At 42.0% G+C, this 14,991-nt stretch overlaps 1 protein-coding gene across 3 annotated transcripts in view; it reads right to left on the bottom strand.

The window, feature by feature from the left end:
- LOC129841026 (lipopolysaccharide-responsive and beige-like anchor protein) overlaps positions 1-14,991 on the bottom strand; it is a 329,530-nt gene that overhangs the window by 143,006 nt on the left and 171,533 nt on the right. For 2 of the 3 annotated variants that reach the window (XM_055909138.1, XM_055909136.1), the window contains exons 38-39: positions 2,925-3,049; positions 2,495-2,512 (exon numbers count right to left, since the gene is read on the bottom strand). In XM_055909138.1, the coding sequence (XP_055765113.1) occupies positions 2,495-2,512; positions 2,925-3,049 (143 nt within the window). The remainder of the gene's footprint in view (positions 1-2,494; positions 2,513-2,924; positions 3,050-14,991) is intronic. The other variant, XM_055909137.1, reaches the window with a different exon arrangement.

Raw genomic sequence — 14,991 nt, 5'->3', positions numbered from 1 at the left:
TATGTTCTTTCCCCAAATGCAGCAGGGTAGCGTGTGTGTGTGCATACGCAACTAACAGGACAATACTCTGTAGAGGTATTACCAAGACTAGCTGGTGGCTATTTTTACTACAGTAGTGACTTTTAAAACAAAACACACCCTATATGGCAGAATATGTCCTCCATATGTTGATGAATATATCCAGAGCATGTTTTATTATGACTTATTGATGATGCTCCCTACTAGAGCAGTAAGTCAGAGTGATGGAGAGGGGAGAACAATTACAAGTCACCAACTGACGCTTCAACGATCATATGCCTTCATAATCAGTTCTTCATTGCACTAAAATTGTAAGATGGCGCCAACAGACGTCGCCTTGTGTCTAGCTCCTACTCAACATTCATTGTTGAGGGAGAGCATGTCAGCAAACATCACTGTTTACACCTGCTGTATCCTGTGTTCGTGACCAAATAAACTGATGATTTCAAATGATCTAACATAAAGGAATGAAGGGAAAGAGAATGAGAGAAAAGCAAACAGAATTAGGGAGACACACAAAGAGAAAAGAGAGAAAGATAGAAGAGAAAAACCTAGAGAGAGCGAGCGAGAGAGAAAGAGAGCGAGAGTGAGAAAGAGCGAGAGAGAAAGAGCGAGAAAGTAACAGAGAGAATAAGAGATGATCAGAGTAACATTGAGAAGGACCACTGGTCCTCAGGTCCCTCCACCTGCAGCTCCACACCACAGACATTACGCCCGTCCCCGGTCCCCGCCGGGCCCACGAGGATGCTGGGATTGCCAGACGCTTATTGCTTTTAGATCACATTCTTATTGACTTCTGTCACGGGGGCCGTTTGTCAAGAGGACTGATGTCACCTTTGGGGGGGGGGACTACCTCCACCCCTGTGACATATTGGAGACATTTTCGGGCCAGAAACCGGCCGTTATTATGGAGTGCAATAGGTTAAGCCGGTAAAAACCAACAGGCCTAGACAGGCACGGGCCTGATCGCTAACCCTGGTGTGACTGGGAATACGTTCTTTAGTGTCTTAGCAGAAACTAGGGATTAGGCTCTACTCTGGGGACTCCTACTTGGCCAATGAATGTGGTAGATGACTAAAACCATTTTTCACACTGTGCCGACCAGAACCGTACTGTGCTGGGTCGGACATTTCCTTTTCACGTTGTATATTCCAGCACGGTTGCAGCAACCAGGCCAGCCCAGCACAGCCTGGCTTAGTGGTGTGAAAATAGTAGTATACGTCGCTCCCTAGTTATTATCCAAGATATGCAGGATAACGTTTTAGCAGAAAGTAGGGATTAGGGCCTACTCCGGGGAAAACGTCACTCCTACTCTAACGCTAGAGAACATGTGTCCTACGGCCAATGTGGTTAATGGCTTCTACGTTTCCTCCAACCTAGTTATCGCTAAGAATGAGACGGTGACTATTCAACTGTTGGTTCACTTTGGTTTACTTGCCCTCATAGGAAGTTCAACAGAAAATCGGGGTTTAACACTTTCCATAAACGCCTTCAAAACAGAATCTGCACCTGTTGTTTTTAAAGCAAGTACAGGGAAACGAAAGGATCAATTGAAACCCAATTCCAGTGCTGGTGGTAAAAGGTAATCAATACTGTGGGTTTTATCGATACCTCTGTCTTCTAGGTAACACAACAGTATTGATGTCACCGTTTCCTTTTAAACAGAACACGATCCTTGACTTGCTTTTACCACATGGTACTGTTGAGATATTGGTCAAGAGCAACCAAGCTAGTTTGGGTTTCTCTCTGCAACACACACAAACAAGACGTACTGTGTAATTAATAGTCCTGATATTTCCAAAATGATTAATTTCACCTAAACTAATTAGCCCTCATATAATATTCACCTTCAAAGAAATACCTAATTATTCCCGTGAAAGTTAATGTATCTTTGCTTGGTGACCTTTAGCCAATTAAGATTTGACATCATAGAGGCAGATTTGTTAATGGGCATCAACACCGTTCTTCCTCCTCACCTGGCTCTCTTTATGAACCTAATGACATCTCTGAGCTGATCAAACTGAATGCATGTGATTCTGGCACTGTAGCTTCAGTGTTCTTTTTTTTAATCAAATCAAGTACAAGTCATCCCCTGAGATGGTGGGAAGGTTGTGCATGATGCCATGACTGGGAATTTAAAGCAGGGAAAATAACATGGGACAAAGGTAGTTGAGGTGGGATACCGACTGGGATTCAAGTGATTTATATTTGTATCATTGTACAGCTACAATACTTACCTACTTAGCCTAAATCAACATTCCACCCTTTAAATTAGTGAGCCCATATTATTTGAATTGCTGCTATACTTGGTGTCAAATTAAATATTCAAGAGAAAAATGAAGATGGAAAGAACAGAAGATCCCAACTGCTGCTTTCTATCAACAAGTCAAATGATAATGCATCATGGGAAAATGGGGAGAAGACCAACCAAAGGGCTTGGTGCTTAGGAGTCAGGGAGGCTTGACATATTACTTACCATTAATGCCAGGCACCACTGTCACGCAAGAGCAAAGAAAAGGAAACAAACACATTTCACATTGCTACCACTGAAGGTTCATGCCAACTCAGACATTAAATAACTGAAAGGGGAGAAATTCTAAGTAAAAGTTTTGGGGTCCAGGAAGGGACAGAATGTGCGTGTGTGAGGGCCTATTGGAACACTGTGTACTAACATAATTAACACTAATGGAGAGGCAAGTTAGGCAGTTAACTGTGTGAACTATTTAATTCAAATGAGGGTGTGCTTTTTCTTATTTTTTTACTGTTTCTTGTGGTACAATAAAACACTTATGGCAACTGTAGTGCTAATTTTTATTGCCGTGGACCTGCTGCCACAGGCGGGCACAGACACTCACGGAGGGTTTGAGCAAAGGACGCTGGGTATTGAGCGAGGAGGGCTGACTGACCGTGTTCGGCTGCAGCTTTGAGCGTGGCCTTTGAGTGAGTGGATCCGAAGGGGTTCCTGACGAAGCGCCGGCGCCGCCTCAAGTCGTCCTCCCAGTAGTCGAGGCGCCAGAACTCCCGAGGACGGCTGCAGGGGAACAGAGGTAGCACATGTGTTAGCAATTACAGAACAGCGTGGTGGTTGCCTATAGCAGCAGCATAAAGACGGCCTTGTTTTGCTATGCTGGGTGTCTTCTTTTTTCCCTCATCACACAACAAAAAGAACACAGTAGATAGACTACCTAAAACCCTGACCTTGAAAATAACAATATTTTCTCTCTCTCGTGAAATGAGCACTAAATACATTATGGTGGAATGAGCAGCTGACAGAGTGATCAGTTTCCCCACACTCCGATGTGCTCCCATTCCAGGCTCATTTGGGACCCAGCAGGGCACCTCGGCTCTAGCCTCTCCACCCGGGTAGCAGGCGAGTGCCCGGGCTGGTCCCAAAACGCCATTACAAAAACAGGGAAGCAGGAGAGGGGGATGGCATTACCAATATTAATCAATGTCCACAGGCCTCTGTCATCTTTCTTCCCAATTTGCACCTCCTCCTTTACCCAGGTCTGGTCAGTAGTAAATCATTCAGACTAAAGTTCTGTCCCAAATAGCACCCTATTCCCTATGGGCCCTGGTCAAAAGTAGTGCACTAAATAGCGAAGAGGGTGCTGTTTTGGACACATTCCCAATCTCAGGGACTTGGAAAGTGTTAACTTTTAATGAAGAGTCACAACCACCACACAGCATTGTGTTGTGTACATATAGGCAATAAAATATTACAACTCAAAAAGGGATTTAATTTAAATTATATTTTAAAATATTAATTACTTTTCTTTAGGCACATCACACACAGGAGGAAATACATTTCTTCCCAACATTAGTGAGGTGTTTTTTTCCCACCCACCCCTATTGAAAAAAGCTTGCCTAATCTAAATAACTAATTTACTGCTCGAGAAGAAATAGCTGGTAATTTGTCAAACTAAATTACGCCAAATGTGTTCCATATTGCGCGTATTATGAGGGAATGTTTTCGGCATTTAGAAATGAAAACACAAGGGAAGAACACAACATAATCTGTCTAGCTCAGTAGGGGGGAACGGAGGCCAGACACTTCCCTTCCTCACCTATGAGCTGGGTTCACATATTACATTTACTATTAAAGCACTGAGAACAACAAGTGGTCTAAGACATGTGCAAGCGTGTATTTGGGTTATTCTTAAGGTTGCATTAGGGTTGGTGTGGCTTCAGCCTCCAAACAGCTCTGTGTATTGATTTATAGAAGCATGGTGAGATAGAAATCTGGAAAAATGCACAGCGCTGCTTCAGAAGGGTGAAGAAGTATTCGTGCGCAACAATTTTGAGTCTCATGAGTCTGAATACTTATTAGATATTTGATATTTATAGATATTTGTTTTTTTATAGTAATACATTTGCAAAAATGTCTAAGAAACAGTTTTTGCTTTGTCATTATGGGTATTGTGTGTAGATTGACGAGGGGAAAAAAACTGTTAAATCAATTTTAGAATAAGGCTGAAACGCGTGGAAAAAGTCAAGGGTCTGAATAGTTTCTGAATGCACTGTAAGTCAGTACGTCCACGGTGCTACGGGAGAAGTGTTCTCGTATAACAGGGCCTATTCCACCTGGCTATATCAATCAGGACGATAGCACCAGAAGCAGCCTCTAGACAGACAGCTCTTTTATGTCCTGATATTTCACTGGCTGTCTGCATATACAGTATGTTAATCCAACAACGTACAATATCAAAATGGGGGTCGCAGAGTAAAAAAAAAAAAGTCTAAATAGCAAGCGAACGTAATCCACATGAGAACGGTGAGGCGAAGAGGCAACGCTGTAGGGAAAAGAGGAAACAATAGCACAACACTGGAACATAGTCAAACACATTTATAGCTTGAACACCAAATGAGTGTTGACATCAAACCTTGGCGAGGTGGAGTGAGATGTGTGTGTCCGTGTCAGCGGAGGTACGAGGGAGAACCAGAACCCTCTCTGTGTGTGTGTGTGTGTGTGTGTGTGTGTGTGTGTGTGTGTGTGTGTGTGTGTGTGTGTGTGTGTGTGTGTGTGTGTGTGTGTCTGTGTGTGTGTGTGCACATGGTTATGCATTAGGGCTGGGAATATCCAGGGACCTCACCATACCACATTATCACGATATTTAGGTGCCAATCCGATATGTATTACAATTCTATATCGCATTTTATTGCGATTTGATGTTCAAAACATATTGCTCACCATATGTCTGCTGCAGAGAGACAAGAGAGAGAGCCATGAGAACACGAGTCTTGATCAGTCAGGGAAATAAAAGTGCTGACAAGATCTTGGCTCCCTATTTAAAAATAAGATGGAGAACAAGCTGAGGGAAAAATCCTGGAGTTTTGGAGCAGGTACAGCCAACTAGCGCACAAATAATATTGTGATACTGTCAAAACAATACCATACATCGTCAAAAATAATATCCCGATATGTAACTATTGATTCCCCCATCACTATTACACATGAGTGTACTTGTGTGTCTGTACGTCCATGTGTGAGTGTACTTGTGTGTCTGTACGTTCATGTGTGAGTGTACTTGTGTGTCTGTACGTTCATGTGTGAGTGTACTTGTGTGTCTGTACGTTCATGTGTGAGTGTACTTGTGTGTCTGTACGTTCATGTGTGAGTGTACTTGTGTGTCTGTACGTTCATGTTTGTGTGTACTTGTGTTTCTGTACGTCCATATATGTGTGCGCGCGTGTCTTGCATGCATGTACACGCGTGTGTGTGTGTGTGTGTATGTATTGGAGCTAGTTTGTTTGATCTGGTCTTGACTGCTCCTGTAGCTGCTCCAGTCAGGAGCCCGGGGCTCCCCACAAAGTTTCAGGCCGACACCAATGATTACACGGGGCCTCTAAAAGGGGAGGGGCTTTACACAAGAAAATAAATACAATTTTGAGCCAGGTGCTTTAAGACATTCTATGAAAGCCATTAATTACTTGATTTATCTTAATGAATGAAAAATAAATCCTTCTCTTTCTTTCCTTCTCTCTCACACTCTCTCTGTATCTTCATATCTCTCTGTCGTTGACTTTCCCCCTTTATCGCCCTCTCTTTTTATATCTCTCTCTCTCTCAGCCTCTGATCTTTTCTGGAGAGAAATAGAGAAAGAGACTGTCTTCAGCTCCCGTGTTTGTGTAAAGCCGAGGCAGTTTATAAGAGACACATGGGGGAATAGCAGACAGCACAACTATTAAATATTTTACAGGCAAACATTCTAAAGCACATAAGCAAAGAGAAGATGTCAAGGATCTCTCATTAAAAATGTTTTTCGCTACTAAGGAGCTTGAAGACGTGATGAGGAAACGGTGGAAGAGAAGAAGGGAAGGAGGAGGGATGGAGTAGTAGGTGGAGAGGACGAGTCTCTCTGGTGTTCGGAGGAAATGAAACAGAAACACAGGGCAGAAACTAAAAAGGTCCCACAGTATAATAACGCTCCTGTTTGTTGAGGGCTTAGTGTGAACGTGGGTGTGAGGATACACGAGTATGTGTGTGTGCTAGGAGACATTGGAGTGTGTGAGTCTCCATCCAGCAGACAGAATGTGCAGGACCTGATTTCCCTCCTGTCACAAAGGGCCCAGGCCTTGTTGCTGTGTGATAGTCTCCCTACCCTAATTACCACTTCATCATCCTGCCTCACACAGCATTCATCTAGGAAAATGATTATGAAGCCAGTGTCTCTCTCTCTCACACACACACACACACACACACACACACACACACACACACACACACACACACACACACACACACACACACACACACACACACACACACACACACACACACACACACACACACACACACACTTCATCCTCTTACAAGGAGGTTTCCTCCACATCCATCAGTGGGAGGACGTATTCGGTAGTGGGGTTGTAATTAGTCGCAGTGTTATGGAACGATCTCCACCGTTTGCCGTGTCGTGAACGGCACCACAACCAGGTTCCTAATGAAGGGTCTTGGATGGGCGTCCGCCCGCCGTCCACCCCAGTACCTTGCCAACTCCGTCGCCAATCAATCCCCCACGGAGAACGCCGCTGTATCACGGCGGGAAAAACGATGTGACGCGCGCCGTGCATGTGTACGCTGAGAGAGTTTCTACAAAGATGATAAAAAATTCAGGGCTCGTCCATCGTGTGACGGGCTGCGCTGGAAGAATAACGGCAGCACCCATTCTTCAAGATGACAACAATTAAAATGACAAAAAGGCCAGCGCCGCGGCCTTTTACACAAACCACTTGTGTAATTAGTAATTAGTTTACTCATAAAGGCCTCGCTCATTAGAGCCTACTGGGGAGCGTCTGTTGTCTTAGACGGAGTGTGTGTGTGTGTGTGTGTGTGTGTGTGTATGCCTACGTGTGTGTGCACATGCAAGAGTGTGTGTGTACAGTGCCTTCAGTATTAATACCGGTACTCTCCTGAAATTTCACATTTTGTTGTGTTACATCCTGAATTCAAAATGGATCTACACAGAATACCCCATACTGACAAAATGAAAACTTGATTTTTGACATTGATATACAGAAATATCTCATTTAAATAAGAATTCACACCTCTGAGTCATTGCATGTTAGAATCACCTTTGGCAGTGATTACAGCTGTGAGTCTTTCTGGGTAAGTCTCTAAGAGCTTTCCACCCCTGGATTGTACAATATTTGCTCGTTAATATTTTGAAAACTCTTCAAGCTCTGTCAAGTTGGTTGTTGATCATTGCTAGACAACCATTGTCAAATCTTTCCAAAGATTTTCAAGCTGTTTTAAGTAAAAACTGTAACTAGGCCACTCCAGGACATTCAATGTCGTCTTGGTAAGTAACTCCAGTGTATATTTGGCCTTGTGTTTATTGTCTCCCAGTGTGTGTGTTGGAAAGCAGACGGAACCAGGTTTTCCTCTAGGAGTTGCCTGTGCTTAGCTCTATTCCGTTTCTTTTTATCCTGAAAAACTACTTTGTCCTTGTCAATGACAAGCATACCCATAACATGATGCAACCACCCCCATGCTTGAAAATATGAAGAGTGGTACTCAGTGATGTGTTGGATTTGCCCCAAACATAAGGCTTTGTATTCAGGACATAAAGTACATTTCTTTGCCACATTTTTTGCAGTATTACTTTAGTGCCTTGTTGCAAACAGGATGCATGTTTTGGAATATTTGTATTCTGTACAGGCTTCCTTCTTTTCACTATGTCATTTAGCTTAGTATTGTGGAGTAACTACAATGTTGTTGATCCATCCTCAGTGTTATCCTATCACAGCCATTCAACTCGGTAACGGTTTTAAAGTCACATTTTGGCCTCACAGTGAAATCTCAAAGCGTTTTCTTTCCTCTCCTGCAACTGAGTTAGGAAGGACACCTTTATCTGTGTAGTGACTGGGTGTAGTGATACACCATCCAAACGGGTCATTAATAACTTCACCATGCTACAGGGGGATATGCAATGTCTGATTTGTTATTTTTATTTCTACCCATCTATCAATAGGTGTCCTTTGCGAGGCATTGGAAAACCTCCCTGGTCTTTGTGGTTGAATCTGTGTTTGAAATTTACTGCTCGAATCAGGGACCTTACAGATATTGTATGGGTGGCGTACAGAGAAAATGTAGTCATTTTAAATTGTAAACACTATTTAACAGTCCCTGCAACCTATGTGACATGCTAAACACATTTTTACTCGTGAACTTATTTAGGCTTGAATAATTATTGAGTCGAGACATTTCAACTTTCATTCGTTTGTAAAAATAAATTAAAAATTAAAAACACGAGCGAAATTTGTCAAATATATGAATATTTTCAGGCTGTAACAACGAAATGTGGAAAAAGTCAAGGGGTGTGAATGCTTTCTGAAGGCACTGTGTGTGTGTGTGTACGCACACACACACACACACACACACACACAGTGTAACTATGTTTGTGTGTGTTAAGGAGCACTTAGCAGAGTGCTGGATCCCTCTAAATGCTGTTTAATGTAGACCACATTGACGACCGATGAGAAAGCGGGCCAATAAGACATTTATGTGAGGTAATAAAATATAATTGTTTTTTTTGTGTGGCAGTAAATGTAAGTTTACCAACATTAGAAGACGATCTCAGCCTCTCTCCTTTTGTGTGTGTGTCTGTGTTGCTTTCACTAATGAATAAATGGGTGCAATCAAAAGAAATATCACTATGTGCAATAAATCAAAACACCATAGCATTAACAGACTGTGGAACGAGGTTTTACACAACCTTTAAAACTTTAAAGCCAACTAAATTGTCTGTTTGCATCAAAACAGAACACGGTCCAATTGGACTTGGCATGGGGAGGGTGACATAATAAACAAATAGTTTAATTGTAGCCAAGTGTTCAGTGATCGGCAGCTCAGTGAGGGCTGGCTTGAAGTCCAGGATTAATGAATCGCTTAGTTGGACAGACAGACTGACTGACTGGAGCTTTGGAAGGAGTGGAAGACGGACAGACGACTACGTTCTCTAACAGTAGCCTGTCCACTAGCCAGGACTTCCTGTGTATCGCCACAGAGGACAACACAGGGTAAACAGGGAGTCAACTACACACAGTCATCTAGCTAAGAGACTGGGTATCTAAGTATGGCCTAGTACTGAACACAAGTGCATTGCTATGTGTGCCGGGTAGGCCGAAGAAAAGAGGCCTGGAACCATGGGAAATATGCCGTTCCTGATGTCCAATTTCTTATTCAGTATGCACTACCCTTGGACTGTTCCTACATGCATTTACTGTAGGCCTGTGTCTTATTTAAAAACATCAAATAACATTAGTCTTTCAAATATGTATTTTATGGAGGCCCACCATAGAAGAAATACAATCGTTTATAATATCCACTTATGGTTTTAAATGTTTGTTACCATAGAAACCCAAGGTTCAATGCAGCCGTTTTTATCTCAATACCAAATCATTTCTGGGTAACAATGAAGTACCTTACTGTGACTGTTTTCAATTAAAATGGTCAAAAATAAACAATAATAGCTTCTTAGCAAAGAGTAATTTATCAAGAAGTTTGCTAGGACTCTCTGGGAGTGGGAAACTGAAAACCCGCCGAAAATTGGCAGATTTTCCTGTTATTGGCACAGGAAAATCATGTTTTTGACTACAATGGCCCTTTAATAAATGATACATTCATGAACTTGTATTATACTGAATAAGCATGCAGTTATTGACTTATGTTTATAAATGAGACAAAGAAATGACAGTTAATGACTAAAATGCCACTACTCACATATAATGAATAGTATTTAAGCACTTAAAATCAATCAATACACCATGGCATGCAATTACATTGATTTAAGTTTGACATTCATGTGCACTAACAGTTCGTGATTAGTTGATTTATTCTTATTTGATCAAATAATGTACACTCAAAAACAGAGAAAATACATCGACTTTGAATTGCTATCTATGGAAGTACAGGGGACAAAGACATTAACCTCAATTAATTAATTTATGACAAATAAATAAATGGGAATTTAAGGCGTTGTGTATGAGAGCCAATATCGCTTATCTCCCCCTCTCAAACCTCAAACACGGGCAGTTAAAACATGGTAATAGATTCTCTCTGGAAGCCACTGAAACTTTGATAGCACTCTTATTTCAATGCCCAAATTGTTCTTTTTCTGACAAGGACAAACGATAGTCATCCATCAAGATCCAATCAGACCCCGCCAAACAGGAGCAGGATGCTTCGCCCGAGCTCTTCCCAAGCTCTGCCCAAGCTCTGCCCAAGCTCTGCCCAAGCTCTGCCCAAGCTCTGCCCAAGCTCTGCCCAAGCTATTAAATGCTATTTGCGTTGCCTTTGCAATTTCTTTATTTTTGGGACGATATTAAAAACAGTGAAACATCAAGGATTTCCAGGCTAGATCATTTGCACCCTCTGAAATGAACTCGGGTGAATAATGTGTGTGAGTGTGTGAGTGAGTGTGTATTAATATTACTGTGTGGGAGGGGGATCACTTTTGGATAGAGATTATGCAAATGATCCTATATGACCTTCATCATTAGAAACAGGACGTAGAGCAGCAACATGTATTTCATACATCACACACAGAGCACTTTGCTGAAGGACAAACAGTCATTTATAACTTCAGACGGGACTCATTCGGGTACAGTCAGTGAGATTGCATATACGCAGAGGAGGTGGGATTTCTCCCTTTGCTTTTTTTTCTCATTAATGCAAAGGGGCCCCATTGGCAGCCCCTCAAATTGCTCAAACGTTGCCTCAATCGCCGAGATCATTTCTTTTGATTTGCATAAACCATGAGTTGATACGAATCTGAGAGGGGATAGGTTGAGGATTTGTCATACATATGACTGTGGCGCCAGAGAACCCCTTCCTCTTTGTCAAATGGTGTCAGCGGTGGGAGCTAGTCACAGCGCCAGCTCCAAATTAAAACGAGAGGGGTCAAACGCCTTGCTATGGAAATGGCCATGATTAAAGCTTGCCTTAAGCCGTAAGTGAGGTTCTACAGTACCCGTGCATTAATGCATGTCCTTCCTAGTCAAATGAGGTGTACTACACAGACCATTTCAATAGCAATGTATGTTAATTCAGCCTTCCTAATGTTGCTGTAATGTTGTTTATGTGTTTGACAAAGGTAGCTTCAGGGTCACAGAGGAGGCTATCGCATCCATCTATACTCCTAAATGACTGTCATCATGATGGGATTTCACTCGTTCTTTTTTGTTTATGACAGGATCAGACCATTTCATTTGCTCATTTTGAACCTTAATTTGAATTTCCTGCTACAGTTGATCAATCCCTGATTGGATACGGGAATGGAAAGGTATTAGAAATAAAACAGGGATGAATATGCCCAACAGTTTTAAATCAAAACCTAGAATCTATATCAAAACAAAAATGTTACGCCAAAACATAACAGGGATAAGTGTTTTTACAAACGCTACATATAAGTACTAAGCCATTTGACCACATTAACACACCTGAGTAATTAACAGCGAGGACCTTCAAGCTGCAGGTCTTTCAGATCACATGACTAAGTTCACAGCACCTGACAACAATTAGCACGTTGATATCCTTCACACATCTACCACTCCTCCATATAATTACTACTCTAATTCCTTATGAGCACAGAACAAAAACTAAACAAGAGAAGAGAGAGAAAAAGAGAGTAATATTGCCTCTCCATAACATCACTGGGCTCGCTAAGATCAAAGCACTCCCATGGGGTACCCATGCATGAGGCTGCAGACACAGCGCAACACACACACACACAAATGCTCAAAATGAAAAAATGGAAATAGGGTCCTAATTACCGATGGGCTCAGTATCGCGCACTCCCCAATTAGCAGCAATTAAGCTCAGTGTAAATTCTGCGACAAAGGGTCTGGAAATTACACCCTAATTATATTCTTCCTCCAGGGGAGGTGTGGAGATTTAGAGGAGAGGGCTGGGTGTAAAGAGAGGGGGGAAATATTAACCAAAATGTTTGTTTGTTTGTTTGTTTCGGAAGCCACCCTGTGTTTTTTTAACCTGTTGAAATATGTTTCAAAGTAAGTGTAATGTGCTATTTTACAGAGAGAACATATTCTTATGCCACCGACTATAATATGTACAAATCTATCTAGGATTCACAATAAATCTTCATTACCCACAACAACATGTCCAAAGTCAAACAAACTATATTAAAACACCAATGTTACCTTCAAAAACACAACAAAAATGATATATGCGGTCACCATATTGTTATAGTCTGTGTTTTTCGATAAAGCATCATATTTTTTGGTTTTGACAACATGCACACATCTGTCACTGCTGGTAGGTAATGAAGACATCCATATCCACTGGAGCAGAATTGCATAATTCAGCCATTACCGGAGGTATCCTCATAATCAGATGACCTCTATCCTTCACGGCTGAACTTGAACGTCCTGACAAATCTAAACTGGCACAGAATGGCTCTGAACACAACCACATAGAAGACTGAGCAAAGGCCCAAGGTCGTCTGGGATTGGGAAATGCTTGGGGGGAGTTCGGGGTCCTCGGGGTCTGTCAATCTTAAAGTTCCCATTACAACATCAAGTCAGGACAGGATCATTTATAGCTCGACACAAATTTATCGGAAAGTACTGCTGGAGTGAAAGCACATTTTCAAACAAAAAAATGAACATTTCATTAAATTATTCTTATCAGTGGCGATTTTAGCATGTAAATCTTGGCGAGGAAACAAAAGAAAGTGGGATGCATGACAGCAAAGCCACTACACCATACTAAACAATAAATTAAATGCACATTAATGAGCAAGCTAGGACAGACATAGTCAATATAACTATTTGCTCAGCACTTTTGAAATGTACAGCGACATAATTCAGAACATGGGCCGTTCTTACAGTGTTCTCCCTGTACACCAAGTCAGAACCGTAGGATAAATAAAGGGGGCATATAAGCAGACAAAGAAAGCTCTTACAATATTCATTGATTACATTTCCCTAAAACAGGCTATAGCCTACATGTGCTCCACCAAGTTAGAACAGTAGGTGAAATTAAGAGGTGAAAATAGACCAAATTATTAGGGTGAGGCACATGGGCTACTAACAGCTTACTACACAACATGCACTTAGTATTACTTTCTTAGCTACAGTATACATATCTCCCTGGCATATTACATCATTTATGCAGCAGCATACAATACATTTTTGGACTCACCTTGTTGTGCTGTGCTCACTTGAACACTTGAAAATGTTGTCATCAAACTTTGTCAAAGTCTCTGGATTTATGGTTCTTTCAAGACAACTGGGAACTCGGAGAAGAAGAAAAAACGTTGAATCATGATGACGTCAGTGATCTTCAGGTCGTAGCTCTAGAAAGAGGCCCGAGTTCCCGATTTACAATTCAGAGTTTTTCCAGAGTTCCCAGGTGTCTTGAAAATATTCAGAGTTAACAGTTGTTTTATGTGCGGCACAAATCAAGCTTCATTGACAGCATGGCCAATGTTGAATGTTTATCATTTTAAACTAGGAAAATAGACCCTTAATCTTAGACTTGGGACCACACAGCCACTCCACTGAATAGCAGGCTAGTGATTGCTTTGCAATGCTTGCAGCTAGCCACCGATCCTTCCAAACCACTCATTGTTGAATTTGCGATTTCTAACTTGTTTTGTAATGTTAATGCCCAATGAGCACCGATACGTTTCATCTATAATTTATCTGCATATGACAAGGATTAAAAAGGACTTGCCAGTAGATTGTCGACTTGATTCATGATGATGACTGCTAGCTAAGATTTTGAAAGTATGATGTTAACATGATCAGTCCAATCAAAGCTACTGTAGATATAACGTGATTTGACATCATTTTATCTGTGGCCAATGACCTTGAGCCTTCTTGGATGGGCCCTTCAATGTAACTATGGCAGCACCCAATAGGCTTGAATTTGAGCTCCACCCTTAGATTAAGACTTTTATTTTTTTGCGAAAAATGTGGGGCTCAAAACAACTCAAAACTGATTATTATAATTTCCCAGTTAATTCATTTCCCAGGGTTTTGAGGCGGACATGGCTGGGTGACAGACACAAGACACAGTGATGTCCCCTACCCTCTCTGTATTCTAATCTAGCGTCGTCCCCTCCTCTCAATGCGTTAGTGTGATGCTGGGCTGTGCATCGTGCCCTCCTCTCAATGCGTTAGTGTGATGCTGGGCCGTGACAGGCTCATCTAGCACGGCTGTCTGGTGTATTCATGAGGCCCTCCTTCTCTCTCTCCATCACACAGCAATGCCCATTATACAGCACTTATGGTACAATGGCTGCGTGCATGCCGCCTAATCATGTCAAGTGCTGCACTTCATGGGCTTGGCGAGAGAGAGCGAGCGAGCGAGAGAGAGAGAGAACCAGAGGGAAGGATGGTGGTGGTGGGGGGGGTTGAGGCTTAATGGTGCTGGGTGATCACCCTGTGCTTGCCAAGGTAGTGGATAGATACTTTCAGTGGACTGGGTTGATATGGTGGAAAACAACT

This window comes from Salvelinus fontinalis, chromosome 42 (assembly GCF_029448725.1).
Source record: "Salvelinus fontinalis isolate EN_2023a chromosome 42, ASM2944872v1, whole genome shotgun sequence".
Lineage (NCBI taxonomy): Eukaryota > Metazoa > Chordata > Actinopteri > Salmoniformes > Salmonidae > Salvelinus > Salvelinus fontinalis.
This window is presented reverse-complemented; position numbering and strand designations above follow the sequence as displayed.